Source organism: Dendrobates tinctorius, unplaced genomic scaffold, assembly GCF_039654945.1.
Source record: "Dendrobates tinctorius isolate UK_male_01 unplaced genomic scaffold, ASM3965494v1 ptg000166l, whole genome shotgun sequence".
Classification (NCBI taxonomy): domain Eukaryota; kingdom Metazoa; phylum Chordata; class Amphibia; order Anura; family Dendrobatidae; genus Dendrobates; species Dendrobates tinctorius.
Window position 1 is genome coordinate 6,731,817 of NW_027361833.1, and position 21,754 is coordinate 6,753,570.

The 21,754-nt window shown below is 43.0% G+C and overlaps 1 protein-coding gene across 1 annotated transcript in view; it reads right to left on the reverse strand.

Moving 5' to 3' along the window:
* Nucleotides 1–17,052, reverse strand: part of LOC141053654 (septin-10-like) — a 146,405-nt gene extending 129,353 nt beyond the window's left edge. Inside the window, exon 1 of the mRNA XM_073550668.1 lies at nucleotides 16,897–17,052. Within this exon, the coding sequence (XP_073406769.1) occupies nucleotides 16,897–16,929 (33 nt within the window). The 5' untranslated portion in view covers nucleotides 16,930–17,052. The remainder of the gene's footprint in view (nucleotides 1–16,896) is intronic.
* Between the last annotated feature and the right edge of the window lie 4,702 nt (nucleotides 17,053–21,754).

Here is a 21,754-nt window from a genome sequence, read left to right on the forward strand (position 1 = left end):
CAGGGGATTTCCAAACGCGGCATGGCGTCTGATCTCAATTCCAACCAAAAAAATCAAATGGCGCTGCTTCCCTTCCGAGCTCTGCCATGCGCCCAAATAGTGGTTTACCCCCACATGTGGGGTATCAGCGTACGCAGGACAAATTGCACAATAACTTTTGGGGTCCTTTTACCCTTGGAAAAATAAAAATTGGGGGTGAAAAGATCATTTTTGTGGAAAAAATATGATTTTTTTTAATTTTACGGCTGTGCGTTATAAACTTCTATCAAGCACTTGGGGGTTCAAAGTGCTCACCACATATCTAGATAAGCTCCTAAGGGGGAGGGGGTCTAGTTTCCAAAATGGGGTTACTTGTGGGGGGTTTCCACTGTTTAGGCACATCAGGATCTCTCCAAATGTGACATGGTGTCCGAACTGAATTCCAGCCAATTTTGCGTTGAAAAAGTCAAACGGCGCTCCTTCCCTTCTGAGCTCTGCCATGCGCCGAAACAGTGGTTCCCCCCACATATCACGTATCAGCGTACTCAGCACCAATTGCTCAATAACTTTTGCAGTACAATTTCTCCTGTTACCCTTGGTAAAATAAAGCAAATTGGACCTGAAGTAATTTTTTGTGAAAAAAGTTAATGTTCATTTTTTTTTTTTTTTTTAAACATTCAAAAAATTCCTGTGAAGCATCTGAAGGGTTAATAAACTTCTTGAATGTGGTTTTGAGCACCTTAAGGGGTGCAGTTTTTAGAATGGTGTCACTTTTGTGTATTTTCTATCATGTAGACCCCCTCAAAGTGACTTCAAATGTGATGTGGTCCCTAAAAATAAAATGGTGTTGTAAAAATGAGAAATTGCTGGTCAAATTTTAACCATTATAACTTCCTAACAAAAATAATTTTGGTTCCCAAATTGTGCTGATGTAAAGTAAACATGTGGAAAATGTTATTTATTAAGATTTTTGTGTGCCATATCTCTGTGATTTAAGGGCATAAAAATTCAAAGTTGGAAAATTGCGAAATTTTACATTTTTTTGCCAAATTTCCATTTTTTTCCACAAATAAACGCAAGTTACATGAATGAAATTTTACCACTAACATGAAGTACAATATGTCACGAGAACGTCAGAATCACCGGGATCCATGGAAGCGTTTCAGAGTTATTACCTCATAAAGGGACAGTGGTCAGAATTGTAAAAATTGGGCCGGTCATGAACGTGCAAACCACCCTTGGGAGTAAAGGGGTTAATCAGAGTTACATTAGCATAATTGGCCAAATTCTCTTGTATGAAAAAATCGACGGCCGTGTGATCCCGGCCTAAAGGTCCCGTTACATTTACCGATGCACCAGCGATCCCGACGATACGACCCGGTCAGGATCGCTGGTGCATCGCTAAATGGTCGCTAGTGAGCTGCCCAACAGGCAGATCTCACCAGCGACGCAGCAGCCCGTCAGCGGTCGTTACTTACCTGTCAGATGCAGCGGGGTATATTTACCTTCCGGCGTCACGCGCTGCATTCCCGGCCTCAGCGTTCCCAGTAATGCCTTGCGAGACCTGTGATAACGTTGGTCTCGCGTTGCTATAGCAATCTCGCGAAACCGCTAGAGTCACGTGAGACTACGTCATTACAGGACCTTGCCGCAAGGCATTACTGGGAACGCTTAGGCCAGGAATGCAGCGCGGGACGTCGGAAGGTAAATATACCCCGATTTTTTATTCTTTTTTTTACAGGGGTATGGTACCCAGGGCCTGGAGGACAGTCTCCTCTCCTCCACACCGTGGGTACCAACCGCACATGAGATTCTTAACTTCTCGCATGGTGGGCATAGCCACATGTGGGATGTAAGTGATTCTCATGCATTCCTATGGGTGCAGAATCGCGGCAATTCTTTGCGATTCCGCACAAAAGAATGATCATGCTGCGATTTTTTTCCACGATGCGATTCCGCCACGGAAAAAAGCGCAGCATTAGCACAGAATGTGCGGAATGCCATAGGAATGCATGGGGAGCGTCCTGTACACGATTTTTAAACGTTTTCGCAGCGTTTTCGCTGAAAATCGCGGCAAAAACGCTTAAAAATCGCTACGTGTGCACACAGCCTTAATCATTTTATTTTTAAAAACGTTTTATTGCTTTACATTTTTAGTGAATTCTCGAATATAGCACTGTTGAACAAAAAGATTGGCCACAACATAATAGGGCTCCTCTGTTTTTTGAAAGCGCAGCAGCCAATCATTGAGCTCAATGGCATTAACAGGACGTTATTATTGAGACAATAGCAGAAACTGGGAGCAGCAGCAGAGACTGAACCGTGGACCTGGGGAGGGTGAGCAAAGGGTGTTTTATTATTTTTTTTAAACAAACTGTGCCTGCGGACAGTTTCAGAAACCCCCCCTTAAAATCACTGACTGGTGAAATGAATGGCAGTTGTCAGGGAGAGGTAAGTATTAGGCCGGAGTCACACTAGCGACAAAAGCGGACGAGGTGCAATGCGATAAAAAAATGCATTGCAATCGTCCCAATGATAATCTATGGGGCAGCTCCCATCATCCGATTTTTCCTCAGTCGTTTTCCTTGGGCCGAGACAATCGCAGCATGCTGTGACTGTCACTGATTATCGGACTCGCCAATGCAAGCCTATGGGTGCGATAAAAAAAAAAAAATCGGATTACAAATGGACCACAAGTGTGACTTGCGAGAAAAACGCACCCGGTGTCCTCTAACAAAAGCCGGCAATTCATTTTGCAATACAGTAAAATCACACTGACATGTTTAATAAAGAAACGAAAGAATAAATATAGACACATAGAATATATATATTGTGATGCAGTGCCCGCTGTGACAGCTAGAGGGCGCTGTCTGGGTCATGCACACGGGCATCTCCATTATTGTGATGGAGAAAGGATGAACAGCAGGATGGTAAATGACTGTTATGTATCCCAGGGTGGGTGGCCCTGGGATGGAAGCTGAAATATGTGGTAATCAGCAGAGGTAATGCTGAATGTTTTTTATTATGTATCAGGGAAGGCTTTCAGGTGGCTTGGTGAGATGGGTGGGACCAGTCACCTACAAACCCACCCAGGGGCATGTGTCAGAATGCCCAAAGTATATGTATGTGTGTGTGTGTGTGTGTGTGTGTGTGTGTGTGTGTGTGTGTGTGTGTGTGTGTGTGTGTGTGTGTGTGTGTGGCTGGGTGTCTGAAAAGGACCTGCAATGAGGTCAAAGCCATGTGATCACCTGTGGGTGTGGCTACAGACCATATAATGAGCCTGAGGTAGGTCACATGGGGAGAGAGTGTGTACCTGAATGGTCCAGGGTGGAAGGTCATTGATGGTCTAGGTGTTGGAAGGTGTGCTGCCTTCCTGAATAGCACCTGCTGCGACCTTGCACCTGGTGAGGCCGGTGTGTTGGGAGTCCCTGGGAGTAGGGACGGATCCCTGAATGGCACCCGGTGAAGTGCGAGTGTTGGACGGTCTCAGGAGGGGACAGACGTCCTGAAAAGCACCCGCTGAGGCCCTGGACCTGGTGAGGCCGGTGTGTTGGGAGACCCAGGGAGTAGAGTCGGATCCCTAAATAGCACCCGGACAGGCCACGTGTGTGAGCAGAGTCTTTGACGGCCTGCGTTTGGGGAAGCCACTGCCCGGCTGTGGTTCTGGAACCGTGAGGCGGCCTATTGAATAAGGCACTGTCTGGAACGGTGAGCCTAGTGCGGCCACTTCCCCGAAAGAAAGGACCAGCCAAGGGTCGGCGTCTGGAGCAGGAGCTCCTCAGAGGTAACCCCCGGACAGGGGGAAATAACTGTGTTGAGGCTATAGAGCCTGTTACTGGACATGGCACAGCCTGTGTGGCCTCAGAACAAAGAAAGCGGAGCTCTAATGTGAACACTGATCTATCTGATACAAGACTGTTTTCTTTGCGTTGCCTTATATGGTTTATGCCATTCAATAAACGACAGACGGTTTAACAGAAAGTGTTCCTGTGTGACGTGAATGCGCTGCCAAGTGAGTGTCCCCCAATACACTAGGTGAGCGCTGCCTTACTATATGTGTGTGTGTGTGTATATATATATATACACACACACACATACACACACATATATATTTCATAGAGTTCTTCATAGCTTAAAGGGACTCTGTCACCTTTTTTTGCCCCATCAGCTGCCAGCATTGACATCAGGGGCTTATCTACAGCATTCTGTAATGCTGTACATCGGACTGCACACGGATGGCATCTGAATACAGTCTGATGTTTCACACACACTAATAGACTTGTATGGGTGCCCATGGTACAATCATCGGAGGCACTCTCAGCAAGTTGCGGTTCATATCATGCCAAATCGGCATGAGAAAATAATTGCAGATCTACAATGACCCATAGCATAACACTGGGCCGAGTGATGTAGGATAAAACACGGCATAGCAGTTAGCAGACTTGTACGCCAATGGGAGCTAAACTTTAGGCAGCATGTGATTAATCCAATCTTTAAGTTAATGTGTTGGAAACAGGAAAAAAGGGCAAAAGTAAAAAGATTTAGACTATTTTCATCAGGGTCGAATTCTCAGTGGGATAACTGGACCAGAACATCTCCAAATAGCAAGTCTGAATTTGAATGAAATTATAGCAATCGATAACTGCATGATTTACAGAGAATTTGTCTTTAGTTCTTTATGATTTTATCATAAATATAAATGTTGTTATGGTTGATTCAACTATTTGTGAAAACTTGGGCATAACAAGTTATTTCAGCAAATCATTAGTTTTTAGTTCCCTAAACTGTTCACATAATAATGTAGGTCATGCAAAAATCTTTCAAAATCTACAGTCATGAGAAAAAACTAAGTACACCTTATTTAAATTCTATGGTGTTACATATGAGGAAAGACTGGAGACTGGAAGGCTTGCCAGGAGGAATTCACTTCTTTCCAAAAAGAACCTGGCAGTATATATGGAAGAAGTTTGCACATTTGTATCTGAACCACTAGACTTCTGGAGCAATGTCCTGTGGACCGACAAGCAGGGCTGTGGAGTCGGAGTCGGTATAAAATGGACCGACTCCTAAAATATATAATAAATTGGGTACAGTAGATCAAGGCAGAATGTGCAGAATATTTTTTCATAGGAATTTGGGAAAGTTATGAATTGTCCTATAAATGGCTGTTCTATTCCTGATCTAAGGCTACATTCACACAAGAACAGGTTTCTTGCTATTGTAACGGACAATGCTTCAAACATGAGAAGTACAATTAAACTGATGAATGAGAGTAATGAACAACAGCTAGAAGAAAATTTAGGATTCAGTATGTTTGAGATGGAAGGCCACAGTGCTGTTCATGTAACTGAGGAACAAACAGATATTACTACAGAAGAACAGCAAAATTATACTGTAGAAATAGATGATCTTGTTGAAGCTGCTTCAAAACACTTTCCTATTCATCACATGCGCTGTGTTGTGCACACGCTGCAGCTGGCAATAATAGATAGTCTGCAAGATGGAAATCTGATTGGAAAAGTGAGGAAATTGGTTATTGCCGCCAGAACCCCTAAAATTGATTCCATCTTGAAGAGACGTGCTGGGAAAGGGGCAATTGTCGATCAAGCCACTCGGTGGGGCAGCACTTATTTAATGATTGAGCGATTGCTTGAACTAAAACAGTTTCTTATAGATATGGCGAACCCTCAGGTAACCCTAAATGAAGGTCAATGGACACAGGTGGCTGAATTGAAGGAATTGCTTAATCACCCATTTACCATGACTAAAAAATTACAAGCTGAGGATTTAACTCCTGGCATTTTCATAAGGGAGTGGAAGAACTTGCTATTTTGCCTGTCCCAAAGAGGAGGTTTAATCGCAGATGGCATTTCTGCTTAAATGATTCGGAGAGAGACACAGCTATTGGAAAATAAAAATTTTCTGGCAGCTGTTTATGTGGACCCAAGTCATCGTATATTGCTTGATGATCAACAGCTTACTAAAGGAAAAGAAGCTCTGACTGAGGTAGCAGTTAGGATGAGTGGCCTACAGGAGGACTGCCAGGCGCAAGAGGACTTGGGTCCTGACAGTGCTACTGCTGCCATATCTTCAACCTCATCAGATGAGGAGTTTGACTTTGACAAGCATTTGGATGACACGGAGCAGGCAAAGCGTTGCCGCAAGGAAAAAGATTTCACTCCGTTTCCTATAGCAAGCAGATTGACCACATTTCAGCAAAATGTTTCACTTGCTCTCAAAGAAATAGGAAAAATTCAACCGTTCATCAAAACTGACTGTGCATGAGGCAATTCCTTTATACCCGGAATTTGAGATGTTGCCCATGTGGTTACGGCTTTGCCTCCAACCCAAGTTAGTGTAGAGAGGTTGTTCTCTAGCCTTAAAATTATTAGGTCAGATTTGAGGTCATCTATGAAGGAGGATCTGATGGAGGCAATTCTATTTCTTAGAGCAAATTCATAGACTGCACAAATGTTATTCAGTACGTTTTTGTTGAAAACTCTTTTTTGCCACTTACATAGTTTATTACATAGTGACATATATACATATGTAATCGATATTACATATTTACAATTTATTACAGTTTTTTGTGTTTTAAAGTTGTATTCCAATAAATATATATTATGTTCTATCATAAAAATGATTAAATGTCTGATGTTCACATTGTACTACAATACATTTTTCACTTAAATATAAGCAATATATGTGGGAGTCGGTGTAAGGGAAATTGAGGAGTCGGAGTCGGTGGTTCGGCTTACCGACTCCACAGCCCTGCTGACAAGAGCACAGTGGGGATAATTGCCTACAAGGACCTGTGTCAAACATAGCATGTCAGCACAAACACCTCTTACCAATTGTCAAGCACGGCGGCGGTGGAAGGGGACAGCGCTTGTGCAGTCACAGGACCTGAGCTCCTTGCAGTCATTGAGTCGACCATGAATTCCTCTAGATGCCAAAGTATTCTACAATCAAATGAGAGATCATCTATCCAAAAGCTAAAGCTTGGTCGAAATTGGGTCATGTAGCAGGACAAATATACCTGCAAATCTACATCAGAATGACTAAAAAAAGAACAGTAATAACGTGGTCCAAAGCCCAGATATCAACCCATTTAATATACTGTGGCGGATGCCTAAAGAGAACTGTGTATAGACAAATGACAGCAAACCTTGATGAATTTAACAAAAAGTACCCGTCACCAATCTAGGGCTGCACTTTTTACTTAATAAAAGAGTGAGCAGCCCCAGATTGGTGATTTTTCTACATGTCATATAGTAACAAAACCACTCAGAAGTTGTCCCAATGTCCTCCGAATGGGCCCCACTTTCCAACAATAAGGGCTTGTGCACACGTTTCAGAATTGGAGCGCTTTTGCCATGCAGATTTACTAGCAAAACCTGAAGCAATCCTGATGCCAGCCAAGAGAATGACAAACCGGACAGGTCATGCATACGTTGCTTATTTGTGACTTGCAGATTTGGTGCAGTAAATAATCTGCAGCATGTCAATTCTCTGTGCGTCCTTGCCCTGCGTTTTTCACCATTCACTTCACTCAAATCAGTCAAAAACGCGTCTTTTTGCAGCTGCGGTTTTTTCCTGCCAAGAGCTGCAGAAATGGTGCAGAAATTTGTGCATCCATTTACTCAACGCATGCACATATACTAAAAGGGAACAAACTTGCAGTAAACGCGTGCGATCTTGCTTAGAGCTAAGCCAGTTCTGCCACATACCCTACTACGTTATTACTGAATGGTAAGGCCTCTTTCACACTTCAGTTTTTTGCAATCAGTCACAATCCGTCGTTTTTTGAAAAAAACGGATCCAGCGTTTTTTCATGCTGGATCCGTTTTTTTCTCATAGACTTGTATTAGCGACGGTTTTTGACGGATGGCCACACATTTCATCCGTCGTCCGACGGATCCGTCAGAAAATCTGTCCGTCGGCCGGAGACAACGGACAGAGGAACATTTTTTTGTGTACGTCGAAAACCAGCGCCATCCGTCGTTGGCTATAATGAAAGCCTATGGGTGCCGGATCCATCACTGTCCGTCAGAAGACAAAATCCAGTGACGGATTCCGTCTTTTAAAACTGAGCATGCCCAGAATAATTTTTCTTCCTTCATTTTTAACCCCATACGGCTGCTTTTTCCATTCTGGCACAAAAATCTCTCTCTCATCCTGTTCCTTTAAATCCCTATAGCTCCAGCTTCGACGGATCCGTCAAAAAAACGGATCCAGTGCATCAGTTTTTTGCAATCTTCACACTGACGGATTATGGCTGATGGCAAAAAACTGAAATCTGAAAGAGGCCTAACCACTTAGTAAAGTTGCAGCGCTCGGTCTCAGCGCAAAGAGAAAGATCTCGACTTTCGCCGTGAGAGCGGCAGCGGAGGGAGGCGGAATCCCGCTGTGTATGCCCGGATAGTGCAAAGCAGAAATTCGCAACTCACTCTCCTAGAAAATCAGAGGGATATTAGGGAAAAATCACCAATATAGGGCGACCCACTATTTTATTAAAAAGAGCAGACATAGATTGGTGATAGGCACCAGGAGTAACCGTTGTTTTAATTTGTATTTCATAACTCAATAGTACACATGATAAGCAACTCTGTAAAATATCTTACCAGAGAGATATGCTTCTTTCTCTGCCAAAACGGTTCATTTATTATCACAATTCACAGGTAAAATCTGAATTTAGTGAAAACAAAATGTTACATTACTGCGACCACAGGCAGCAGCTACGAATACAGTACTAAATAGATGGGAGGAGCTAGAGGCAGAGCTCCTCCCCCTTCTGTCAGTAGCAGCTGCCACCTCCTCAATAATAGGAGAGTGTCTTCACTGATACAGATTTTACTGCAGAGATTTTTGATTAGGAATAATCAATTGTGGCAGAGAAAGAGGAAGATCTGTCTCATGAGATATATTACAAAGTGGCTTATTTTCATGTGCACTATTGATTTATGAAATAAAAATTAAGCAACACTGAAATAAAAGTGGGCCAAAATTCTGTGATATGACAGACTGATAAAAGTCACACAGAAAACAAATATAGAATCATAGAATCGTAGAGTTGGAAGGGACCTCCTGGGCCATCTGGTCCAACCCCCTGCTCAAAGCAGGATTCGCTAAATCATCCCAGTCAGATGTCTGTCCAGCCTCTGTTTGAAGACTTCCATTGAAGGAGAACTCACCACTTCTCGTGGCAGCCTGTTCCACTCATTGATCACTCTAACTGTCAAAAAGTTTTTTCTAATATCTAATCTGTGTCTCTTCCCATTCAGTTTCATCCCATTGCTTCTAGTCTTTCCTTGTGCAAATGAGAATAAAGTTGATCCTTCTACAATGTGACAGCCCTTTAGATATTTGTAGACAGCTATTAAGTCTCCTCTCAGTCTTCTCTTTTGCAAACTAAACATTCGCAAATCCTGCAACCTTTCCTCATAAGACAGGGTTTGCAGACCGGTCACCATTCTGGTCGCTCTTTTCTGAACTTGCTCCAGTTTGTTGATGTCTTTTTTAAAATGTGGTGCCCAAAACTGGACACAATATTCCAGATGAGGTCTGACCAAAGAGGAGTAGAGGGAAATAATGACTTCACGTGATCTAGACTGTATGCTTCTGTTAATACATCCTAGAATTGCATTTGCCTTTTTTGCTGCTGCATCACACTGTTGACTCATATTCAGTCTGTTATCTATTAGTATACCCATTTCTTTTTCACATGTGCTGACACTTAGCCCTATTCCTCCCATTCTGTATATGCTTTTTTCATTTTTATTGCCCAGATGTAGTACTTTGCATTTCTCCCTGTTAAAAACCATTCTGTTAGTTGCTTCCCACTTCTCCAGTTTATTTAAATCTTTTTGAATCCTCTCTCTCTCTTCTCTAGTATTAGCTATCCCTCCTAGCTTTGTGTCATCAGCAAATTTAATCAGTTTACCCTCAATTCCTTCATCTAAATCGTTGATAAAGATGTTGAACAATACAGGGCCCAGGACAGAGCCCTGTGGTACCCCACTTGAGACATTCTTCCAAATGGATGTGCAGCCATTTACGACCACTCTTTGTGTCCGATCACTAAGCCAGTTATGAATCCACCTAACAGTTGCCTTGTCCATTCCATACTTAGTCATTTTTTCAATAAGGATTGTATGAGAGACTTTGTCAAATGCTTTGCTGAAGTCAAGATATACTATATCTACAGCATTTCCTTGATCCACCCAATCAGTGATACCATCATAGAAGGAAATTAAGTTAGTCTGACATGACTTATTAGTTACAAACCCATGCTGACTCTGTTTAATCACTTCATTCATTCACTTCACTTCATTCATATTTCAAGGTCTTGCTGCTAAAGATGATTCTACAAGCTGTTGATTCATGAGGCGTACTTAGTTTTCCACACACTACTTCTGCATGTTGGCCTAGTTTTCCCTAATAAATAATGACAGCGTCATTGGCCACGTGTTATTATAGAATCATAGAATGGAAGAGACCTCCTGGTTCATCATGTCCAACCCCCTGCTCAAAGCAGGATTCACTAAATCATCCCAGACAGATGTCTGTCCAGCCTCTGTTTGAAGACTTCCATTGAAGGAGAACTCACCACCTCTCGTGCCAGCCTGTTCCACTCATTGATTCATTGTTGTTGTATTTACCTAGCATTTAAAGCCCAAACTGTAAATTCATAGAATTCATACACGAGGTGAACATTTTTCTCAAGACTGTATACCTGTTTGTCCCCAGTTTCGCCATATACCTTACAAAAAGAATTGTTAGAATGTCCCACACCACATGAACATGAGCCCAGAAGTGTGCGCTGGTTGTACAATCAGCTCAGAGGCACTAAGGATTTTTACCAGTAATGGAAACCATCGTTTTCTAAAGGTCAAATATGAAGACTCCCCAATCACCCACAGCCTCCTTGTATTCTTACTCCTGCGGGATCCTGCAGGGAATTGGAGCATTGTGAACTTACTACTGCAGGCAGAGGTCTTAAAAGGATTGTCCACTATCGAACAATCCCTTGAGAACAGATCCATTGTGTATAAAAAAAAAAATGGAATATGTACCTCCCGGACAGGTGCTCTGACCGCAGAGCTGTGTCTCTCTAGGCGGTCACATAACATTAATATCACGTGACTATTGTAGCATTTCACTGGTCACTGATTGACTGCAGCATTCACTATTCTTTCAGAGCAGAAGTCCACTCTGATGGAATAGTGACGGCTGCAGCCAATCATCAACTACTGATTGGCTGCAGTGATCACAAGACAAATATTGTCTGTAAAGCACTGTGGAATTAATGGCGCTATATAAATGAGTAAAATAAATAAATAAATATTGTTACGTGCCTGCCAGGGGATGAATGGTGCAAATCTGAGTGATAAGTATTACGTTTATTCATTTTATGACGCACAGTGGATCTGTTTATAGGGAGTCGTCCAGTAGTAGTAAACCTCTTTAATTTTTAAAACGGTATGGAGCTACTGGAGACAGACATGCAAACAGTGGCATGTAAAAGTTTGGGCACCCCTGGTCTAAATTACTTATTGTGAACAATTAAGCAAGTTGAAAATGAAATGATATCTAAAAGGCCTCAAGTTAAAGATTAGTGATGAGCAAACATGCTCAGATAAGGTGTGCCCATGAACATAATTAATTATTGCAACACCCCATCTGGTCAACCATTAAGGCTATGTGCACACATAGTTTTTTGGGTGTGCGGATTTTGTAGAGAAAACCGCAGGACAAAAGTCCTGCGGTTTTACACCTCATAATGGAGGTGTAAAACTGCAGCGTTTCTGCACCAAACAATTGACATGCTGCGGATTGTAAACCGCAGCAAAACCGCGTGGAAAAAACCGCAGCATATGCACAGCTTTTTTTATTTCCATAGGAAATAAAGGTACTGTACAACGCAGCAGAATCCGCACCGTGTGCACATACCCTAAACATGGAGGTGGATCAATCTTGCTTTGAGGTTGTGTTACAGCCAATGGCACAGGGAACATTTCATGGGTAAAGGGAAGAAAGGATTCAATGAAATTTCAACAAATTCTTGATGCAAACATAACACCATCTGTAAAAAAGCTGAAGTTGAAAAGAGGATAACTTCTACAAATGGACTACCTCAAAAGGAGCCAGCTGAAGGTTTTACAGTGGCCCTCATAGTCTGATCAGGTCATGATTGAAAATCTGTGGCAAGACCTCAAAATAGCAGTGTATGCAAGACGACCCAGGGATCTCTCAGAACTGGCAGAATGGCTGAAAAATCTCAAGCAAAAATTGAAAGATTCTTGTCTGGCTACAAAAAGCATTTACCAGCTGTGATACTTTCAAAAGGGGGTGCTACTAGGTACTAACCATGCAGGGTGCGCAAACTTTTGCATAGGCCTATATTTCTTTTTGTAATTTTAACCCCTTGTGACAGAGCCAATTTGGTACTTAATGACCAAGGCAACTGTCACAATTCTGACCACTGTCAATTTACGTGGCACAAACGCTGGAAAGCTTCAACGTATCCCACTGATTCTGAGAATGTTTTTTCATGACATATTGTACTTCATGTTAGCAGTAAAATTTCTTCAATATAACTTGCGTTTATTTATGAAAAAAATGTAAATTTGGCAAAAACTGAAAATTTAGCAATTTTCAAACTTTTAATTTTTGTACCCCTAAAAGGAATCTGTCACCTCATTTTTGGGCTATGAGCTGCAGCCACCAACATCAGGGGCTTATCTACAGCATTCTAGAATGCTGTAGATAAGCCCCCGATGTAACCTGAAAGATAAGAAAAAAAAAAAGAGTTAAGCTGGAGTCACACATAGCGACTCACCAGCGATCCCGACAACGATATCAACGTGTCAGGATCGCTGGTGAGTCGCTATGTGATCGCAGGTGAGCTGTCACACAGACTGCTTCACCAGCGATCAGCACAGCGACACCGAGCGCGCAGCGTCGCTGTGTTCGTTAGTTTCCAGCGCGCTGATGCAGGGAGCTGGTAACTAACGTACACATCGGGTATCTAAGCAGCGATGCGTGCTGGACAGCGGGAGACCAGCGACAAAAGAAATGTCCAGCGGTTTCCTACAGCAATCAGCGATACCAGCAGGGGGGCCAGTCGCTGATTGCTGTCACACACAGCGATCTCGCTGGTGAGATCGCTATTGTGTCACAAAACTTGTGACTCAGCAGCAGCGATCTCGCTAGCGAGATCGCTATGTGTGACGTGGCCCTTAGATTATACTCACGGGGGTCCGGTCCGGCGCCTCCCATCTTCTAGCAAGGACGTCCTCCTCCTTACTTCTGCCGCGGCTCATGCGCAGGCGTACTGCTCTGCCCTGTTGAGGGCAGAGCAAAGTACTGCAGTGCGCAGGCGCCGGACCTCTCTGACCTTTCCTGGCGCCTGCGCACTGCAGTACTTTACTCTGCCCTCAACAGGGCAGAGAAAGTACTCCTGCGCAGGAGCCGCGGCAGAAGTAAGGAGGAGGACATCATCTCTAGAAGATGGGAAGCGCTGTACCGAACCGTGACACCCACGGCACCCGCCCCTGCCCCCCGGTGAGTATAATCTAAATTGTTTTTCTTATCATTCAGGTTACATCTGGGGCTTAGAGCAAAAATGGGGTGACAGATTCCCTTTAAATCAGAGAGTGGTGTTACACAAAATAGTTAATAAATAACATTTCCCCATGTCAACTTTACATCAAGATACCCAAAAGTGACACCATTCTAAAAACTTCACCCCTCAAAGTGCGCAAAACAACATTCAAGAAGTTTATTAACCCCTCAGTTGCTTCACAAGAACTAAAGCAATGTGCAAGGAAAAAATGAACATTTTACTTTTTTTCACAAAAAGTTTACTTTGGAACCAATTTTTTTTTATTTTCACAAGGGTATCAGGAGAAAACGGACCACAAAATTTGTTGTGCAACTTCTACTGAGTACGCCAATACCCCATATGTGGGGGAAAGCCACTGTTTGGGCACAAGGCAGGGCTCAGAATGGAGGGTGCACCATTTGACTTTTTTTAACACAAAATTGGCTGGAATCAATCGTGGCGCCATGTCGTGATTGGCGACCCCCTGATGTACCTAAACAGTGAAAGCCCCAATACTAACTTCAACCCTAACCCCAACCCTAACCACAAACCTATCCCTAACACACCCCTAACCCTAATCCCAACCCTAACCCTAATGGAAAAAAGGAAATAAATACATTTAATTTTATTATTTTTAACTAACTATGGGGGTGATAAAGAGGGGTTGATTTACTATTTTTTATTTTGATCACTGTGATAGGATCTATCACAGTGATCAAAATTAACCAATAGGAAAAATTTCCGGTGAATAGGATCGGGAGATGCAGGAGGGTGAAGGGACACCGGAGGTACCGGGGGACCCCATTTCTCTCTCCTCTTATGTGCGATCACATCAGAGGAGAGAGAAATTAAATGGGAAATCAGACTTTTTTTTGCGATCGATGTTATTCCGTTAATAACGACGATTGCAACACTGGGGTCGGTAAAAACCGACCCGAATCATGTTCTCTGGGGTCCCCCCCCTCCAACTTTGGGTGGGGGGCGCTATACACTTATTTCTTAGCGCTGTTAAATAGCGGCACTGAGGCATAATTACCCTTAACTGCCGAAGTTATAAGGCGTATTGGCAGTCATTAAGGTGTTAAAATGAAGAAAAAAAAAAAAAAGGACTTTTTTTTGTTACCTAGAATACAAAGGAAATGTGTTATCTTTAGGCCTTTTAGAGATCATTTCATCTTGCTTAACTGTTCACAATAACAGTAATTTTGACCAGGGGTGCCCAAACTTTTTACATGCCACTGCACATTTAGAAAGGTCTTTACATGACCTAGAGCATAGATGGATCACTTTTGGGGGCTAATAACTAATAATTGGCTCCCTTTCAACAGTGCAAACAACTATCGTACTCAAAATCTATTCTTAAAACTAAAACTTGCTGCTGTTCTTTTCTTAACAACGGATTCATCTTGAATTAATGTATATTTCTGCTTAACGTATTTGGAGAAGTGACAAGGGTGCAGCCTCACAGCTATGCAAGTGCTCAGTTATGTACAAATTGGGCTGCAACTCATAAAGCAAGACAATGAATGAAGAAGGAGAGGCCTGAGGCTAGGGAACAGAGAGGACTGTGTCTATAGTGAGGCTGGGTGTGACTTATCACTACTGCTGCCTGTGACATTTTCTGTACTAGAGCAATGTACTACCGGAGAAGAGATAACGTGAAAAACTGTGACCACCCCACAAAGCAAAACTCCTATTAGTGGATCATGTGCCGCAGTTTCTGGATATAATATTTCCGCACTGGAGCTTGTGTTGTAGTAAGGAAGTGAGAACTAAATGTGATATGCATTCAGCATAGGGAAACATGAGAAACCACAGACTTCATTCTGTCGTCCTGATCCCTGGTGTAAAGGGAACGTGATGGAACTTGCAGATAAAAAAATGTTTCACTCCTTTTCAGATTAGTCTGGCAGCTCTGGTGTAAGCGACTTTGACCACTGGTTTTCATAAATGAACATGCATACCTTAAAAATAGCATCTATTACTCATCCGAGGCACTATTCCAAAAAGCTTGGGTCATATATTGAATGAAGCAGTAACCAAAAAAATTAAGACAACAATGTCACCCTCTGCTGATGGATTGTAAAGGATGGGGCCAACACCCCAGTGAAAAGCCGCTTGCAGTTTCTGAACAGTTCTCACTGGGATAAAATGGACGGCGATCGCCTGCAGATGCGACCTAAACCCCGATCATTCAGGCTGATGGGCAAAGTTTTGACCACATCTGGATACGTTGATTTTACAAGAAATATATGTTTACCTACGTACAGTTAGGGATCCAAAAATAAAGAAGTCAAATGATGCAGCTCATTAAACAGTGTGTGTTGTGCAGTTTGTTACATGGTAGACAAACCTGTTTCCCACAGCAACCAATCGCAGCGCAGCTTTCATTTTACCTGAGAAGTTTAAGAAGTCAAAGCTAAGCTCTGATTGGTTGCTATGTTAGCTTTTCTTTGAGACAGTTCTGACAAAGTATTTTAACTCAAAACCACAGGATGTAAATGACACACCCATTCACCTAAACAAGGCGATTTTACTATACCCATACTTACTAATGGTAAATTAAGAATGTTTAACCCCAGTAACCCCCGACATGGGCAGAGACGCATACCTTTGGATGGGACTTTGCCTTTTTAATCCCAGGAATTAAACTAAATTTGTCAGGATTATTTCTAAAACTTTAGGAAACTTCTTAGAAGTCTGAACTGTCCTAATCACTTTAGCGCTCACGTAAATACGACGCAGAACTTAGGGCGGCCTCCATTGTGACTCCTGTTTCTACAAGATCCATAACTAATGGGACAGATCCGCTGTGATCCACCTTGTCTAGTAGTGATCTGTTCTGATCCACAGTGAGACGCACACACACACTGTACAGTGCGGAGCGGGTAATGGGGCGATGCCCTACGTGTGCCACTGTCCCTGCACGGTGATCTGATTACTAATAATGCAATATTTGTATTATCATATCACTTATATAAAAAGCATCAAGAAACCGGAGGACAGTGTGTACAATGGCCCCTCTGTGTCCATGTAGGTGACATTAGTGCACCCCAACTACTACCAAGCCCTGTAATCACACCCTGATGTACCGCCCAAATGACAGACTCCGCTCTGCTACACCGGGCCACATACTGTTATGTGGAGATCATGGTGTCCCCATAGCCCGGCATTCTGGGTGTGTCAGGCTGCCCCCCTGGATGGACACAGCTGCTGGGGTGCCACCGTTACCGGACACTACACAAGGTTCAGTGCACATGGCGGCAGCTGGGTAAGAGCCGTCTCCACACACAGGATGCGGCTACACTTACCAGATGCCAGGAAAGATCGGGAGAAGCGTCCATAACTTGTGGAGCCGAGCTGACAGTCCCGCCCCACTCACACTCTCCCTCCCGGGTCCTGTCCGCACTCACTGGCGCCGCCCCGAGCCTCACTGTACTGCGCCGCCCCCTGCGTGCTATCCCCGGGCGCCTGCACGCGTCCACTATGTAAACGCCACTTTTACGTCACGCCAAGCACACTCTGTGACGTAACACACCTCCCCACTTGCTAACCACATGGCGCTGTGGAGTATTTTGAAGTGGATTCTCTTCAAAAATCCTCAAAAACCGCTTCCAATCCTTTGACCGCTTTTCTTCCTGCTCAATCCAATGGAGAATTCACTTTGCTTCATGACATTTTGTTGTTGTTTTTTTTTCCAAGGCCACATTAATACAGTCAGCATTTCGTCAGTTTTTTACCTCAGTATTTGTAGGCCAAAACCAGGAGTGGGACAATCCGAGGAAAAGTATAAGGCTGTGTGCACACGCTGCGGATCCTGCTGCTGATTGATCCGCGCGGATTTTGCAAAATCCGCAGGTCAAAAGACCTGCGGTTTATCTGCAGATTAGCCTGTGGTTTTGCCCTGCGGTTTATCACCTCTACAATGGAGATGGTAAACCGCAGCGGAATCCGCAGAAAGAATTGACATGCCAATTCTTTCTGCAGAATAGAAACCGCAGCAAAACCGCGCGGAAAAATCTGCACCGTCTGCACTGCGGTTTCCATTTCCCATAGGATATTATGGTACTGTACACCGCAGCAGGGATCCGCAGGGCCAAAACTACTGCGGATCCACAGCAGAATCCGCAGCGTGTGCACACACCCTAATAGAAACACATCACCGCTTCTGGATTTATCACCCACTCCCGGTTTTGGCTTACAGATACTGAGGTAAAATATTAGCCAAATAATTAACATGTGCTCGTGGCCACTATGATAAAAAAGGGACAGGTGAGTGATGTTCAGACAAGTTTTTGGAAGAGGACCTGCTTCTGGACAGCTTTTTTTCTTTGTTTTTTTGGAGCATTTTGTCTCTGAAGAGGTTTCTGTGGCGATATTGAGCTATGTGCACACAGCGTCCTTACACAATCGAGTATTGCCATCATTCCTGCAGTGGCTTCACCACCGCCATCTTTTATAGGCCACATTCAGTATTTGGTCAGTATTTTACCTCAGTATTTGCAAGCCAAATCGGGTGATAAATCCAGAAGTGGTGACATGTTTCCATTATACTTCTTATTATACTACTTATCATACTTATTATAAAACCACTCCTGGTTTTGGCTTACACATACTGAGGTAAAATACTGACCGAATACGGAATGTGTGAACATGGCCATACTGTGACGTACACAGAGCAGGTTACGTCTTTTAACCGGTTCAGAGATTCCTAAATCTGAAGCGATAAGAGACATAAGACAAAACATGTGCACAACATCGGGATGACGTTGCTGTATATTATGTTCATTTTTGTGTCGATTTTTCACGCAAATTTCTGGTGAAATCTGCCAGAAAAAGACGTCATGTGAGCATAAGTGTGAGTTTGTTTGGGTTTTTTTGTAGTGTGTTTGCAGCCTTTTGATTTGGCAATGGTTAGGTGGGAGCATATACCAGGAGGAATTTGACTCAAAGTAACGTGAATTTTTTTTTTTTTTTTCAACCGGGCGTTTTTCAAAACCTAGTCAGACTTTTTCATACACAATGGAACGGACCAATCACTGGTGACACTCGCATCCCTCTGATGACACTTGGACCGTTTCTTGCATACAGTATATGGAAAATCACTGATGTGATTTAGGAGGCGGATGTGTAGTACCCTGCCTCGGCCACTATCAGAACACGGAGCAGCTCCTCAAGTGAGTACTTCAGACCGCCACCACTGATAGCAGCTGATTGGCGAGGGTGCCGCCAGGTGTCTCACCCCAACAGATAAGCTATTGATGACCTACCCTAAGGCTAGGTCATCACTGCTAACGTAGTGAACACCTCTTTAAGAGAATTCTAAGGCTATGTGCACACGCTGCGGATAGGTCTGCGGATTTGTATCTGCGGAACCACAGGTAAAATGACCTGCGGATTGGCCTGCAGTTTATCACCTCTATAATGGAGGAGATGGTAAACCGCAGCAGAATCCGCAGAAAATAAGTGACATGTCATTTCTTTCTGCGGATTCAAAACCACAGCTTTTCCGCAGTTAAAAATCCGCAGCGTGTGCACAGCAGAATGTAAATCCCATAGATTTACATGCTACTGTACACTGTCTGCAGAACTGCTGCGGCCAAAACCGCAGCGGATCCGCAGCAAAAACCACAGTGTATGCACATAGCCTAAGTGTTTCTGAAGCAGATGTTGGGGAGGATTTTGAAGCAGACCCTCTTTAAAATCTATCTGAGTTAAAAAAAACTGTGTGAACCTAGCTCCACTTTTTTGAAGCAGATTCCATTGCAAAACATAGGGTGGATTAATGGCTTCAAATCAGCCTCAAAGAAAAAAAAAACACTTAAAAAAGAGTAGGGTCTAAGAAGTAAGGTTTCTCCTTGCGGAGAGTGACATGCCAGCTGCAAGGTAAGGAGACTTATTCGCCGTGCAATGCTCCTCTGGGAAAATAATATGCAAATTGCCTCTTCAGAAAGAAAGAGGACTTTTACTCTTCAGCGCCACCTATTGGTAGGATCGCTACTACCAATAGGTGGCGCTGTAGAGTAAAAGTCCTCTTTCTTTTAAAAAAGAGTGTTTTCCTAACCCCTTCACCCCCAAGGGTGGTTTGCACGTTAATGACCGGGCCAATTTTTGCAATTCTGACCACTGTCCCTTTATGAGGTAATAACTCTAGAACGCTTCCATGGATCCCGGTGGTTCTGACATTGTTTTCTCGTGACATATTGTACATCATGTTAGTGATAACATTTCATTGATATAACTTGCGTTTATTTGTGAAAAAAAATGGAAATTTGGCAAAAATTTAGAAAATGGCGCATAAAAAAACGTATTAAGTAACATTTCCCACATGTTTACTTTACATCAGCACAATTTTGGAATCAAAATTTTTTTTGTTAGGAAGTTATAAGGGTTAAAAGTTGACCAGCGATTTCTCATTTTTGCAACACCATTTTTTTTAGGGACCACATCACCTTTGAAGTCACTTTGAGGGGTCTATATGATAGAAAATACCCAAAAGTGACACCATTCTAAAAACTGCACCCCTGACGGTACTCAAATCCACATTCAAGAAGTTTACTAACCCTTCAGGTGCTTCACAGGAATTTTTTGAATGTTTAAAAAAAAATGAACATTTAACTTTTTTTCATCAAAAAATTAATTCAGGTCCATTTTTTTTTATTTTACAAAGGGTAACAGGAGAAATTGGATGATTAAAGTTATTGTGCAATTTGTCCCGAGTACGCTGATACCTGATATGAGGGGGGGACCACTGTTTCAGCGTATGGCAGGGCTCGGAAAGCAAGGAACGCCGTTTGACTTTTTCAACGCAAAATTGGCTGGAATTCAGATCGGACACCATGTCACGTTTGGAGAGCCCCTGATGTGCCTAAACAGTGGAAACCCCACACACATGACACCATTTTGGAAACTAGACCCCCCAAGGCACTTATCTATATGTGTGGTGAGAACTTTGAACCCCCAAGGGCTTCATAGAAGTTTATAACGTACAGCTGTAAAATTTAAAAAAATCATATTTTTTCCACAAAAACGATCTTTTCACCCGCAATTTTTATTCTCCCAAAGGAAACAGGATCCCAAAAGTTATTGTGAAATTTGTCCTGAGTACGCTAATACCCCATTTGTGGGGGTAAACCACTGTTTGGGTGCATGGCAGAGCTTGGAAGGGAAGGAGCGCTGTTTGATGCAAAAATGGCTGGAACTGAGATAGGGCGCCATGTTGAGTTTGGAGAGCCCCTGATGTGCCTGAACAGTGGAAACCCCCCACAAGTGACCCCATTTTGGAAACGAGACCCCCCAAGGAACTTATCTAGATGTGTGGTGAAAACTTTGAACCCCTAAGTGCTTCACAGGAGTTTATAATGCCCGGGCGTAAAAATAAAAAAGAATCATATTTTTTCCACAAACATGATCTTTTAGTCCCCAATTTTTTTTATTTTCCCAAGGGTAACAGGAGATATTGGACCCCAAAAGTTATTGTCCAATTTGTCCTGAGTACGCTGATACCCCATATGTGGGAGAAAACTACTGTATGGGCACACGTTGGAGCTCGGAATGCAGACTTAGATGGAGAGCCCCTGATGTGCCTAAACTGTTCAAACCCCCCACAAGTGACCCCATTTTGGAAACTAGACCCCCAAAAGAACTTATTTAGATGTGTGGTGAGCACTTTGAATCCCCAAGTGCTTCACAGAAGTTTATAACATAGAGCCATAAAAATAAAAAAATCATATTTTTTCCACAAAAATGATATTTTTGCCCTCATTTTTTTATTTTCCAAAGGGTAACAGGAGAAATTGGACCCAAAAGTTGTTGTGCAATTTGTCCTGAGTAGGCTGATACCCCATATGTGGGGGTAAACCACTGTTTGGGCACAAGGCAGAGCTTGGAAGAGAAGGAGCACCGTTTGACTTTTTCAACTCAAGATTTGGCTGGAATTGAGATCCGACGCCATGTTGCGTTTGGAGAGCCCCTGATGTGCCTAAACAGTGGAAACCCCCCAATTCTAACTCCAACCCTAGCCCTAACCTTAACCCTAACTCTAACCCTAACCCTAATGGGAAAATGGAAATAAATACTTTTTTTATTTTTTTTTATTTTTCCCTAACTAAGGGTGATAAAGGGGGGTTTGTTTTACTATTTATGGCAGGTTTTTATGTTTGGCAGCTG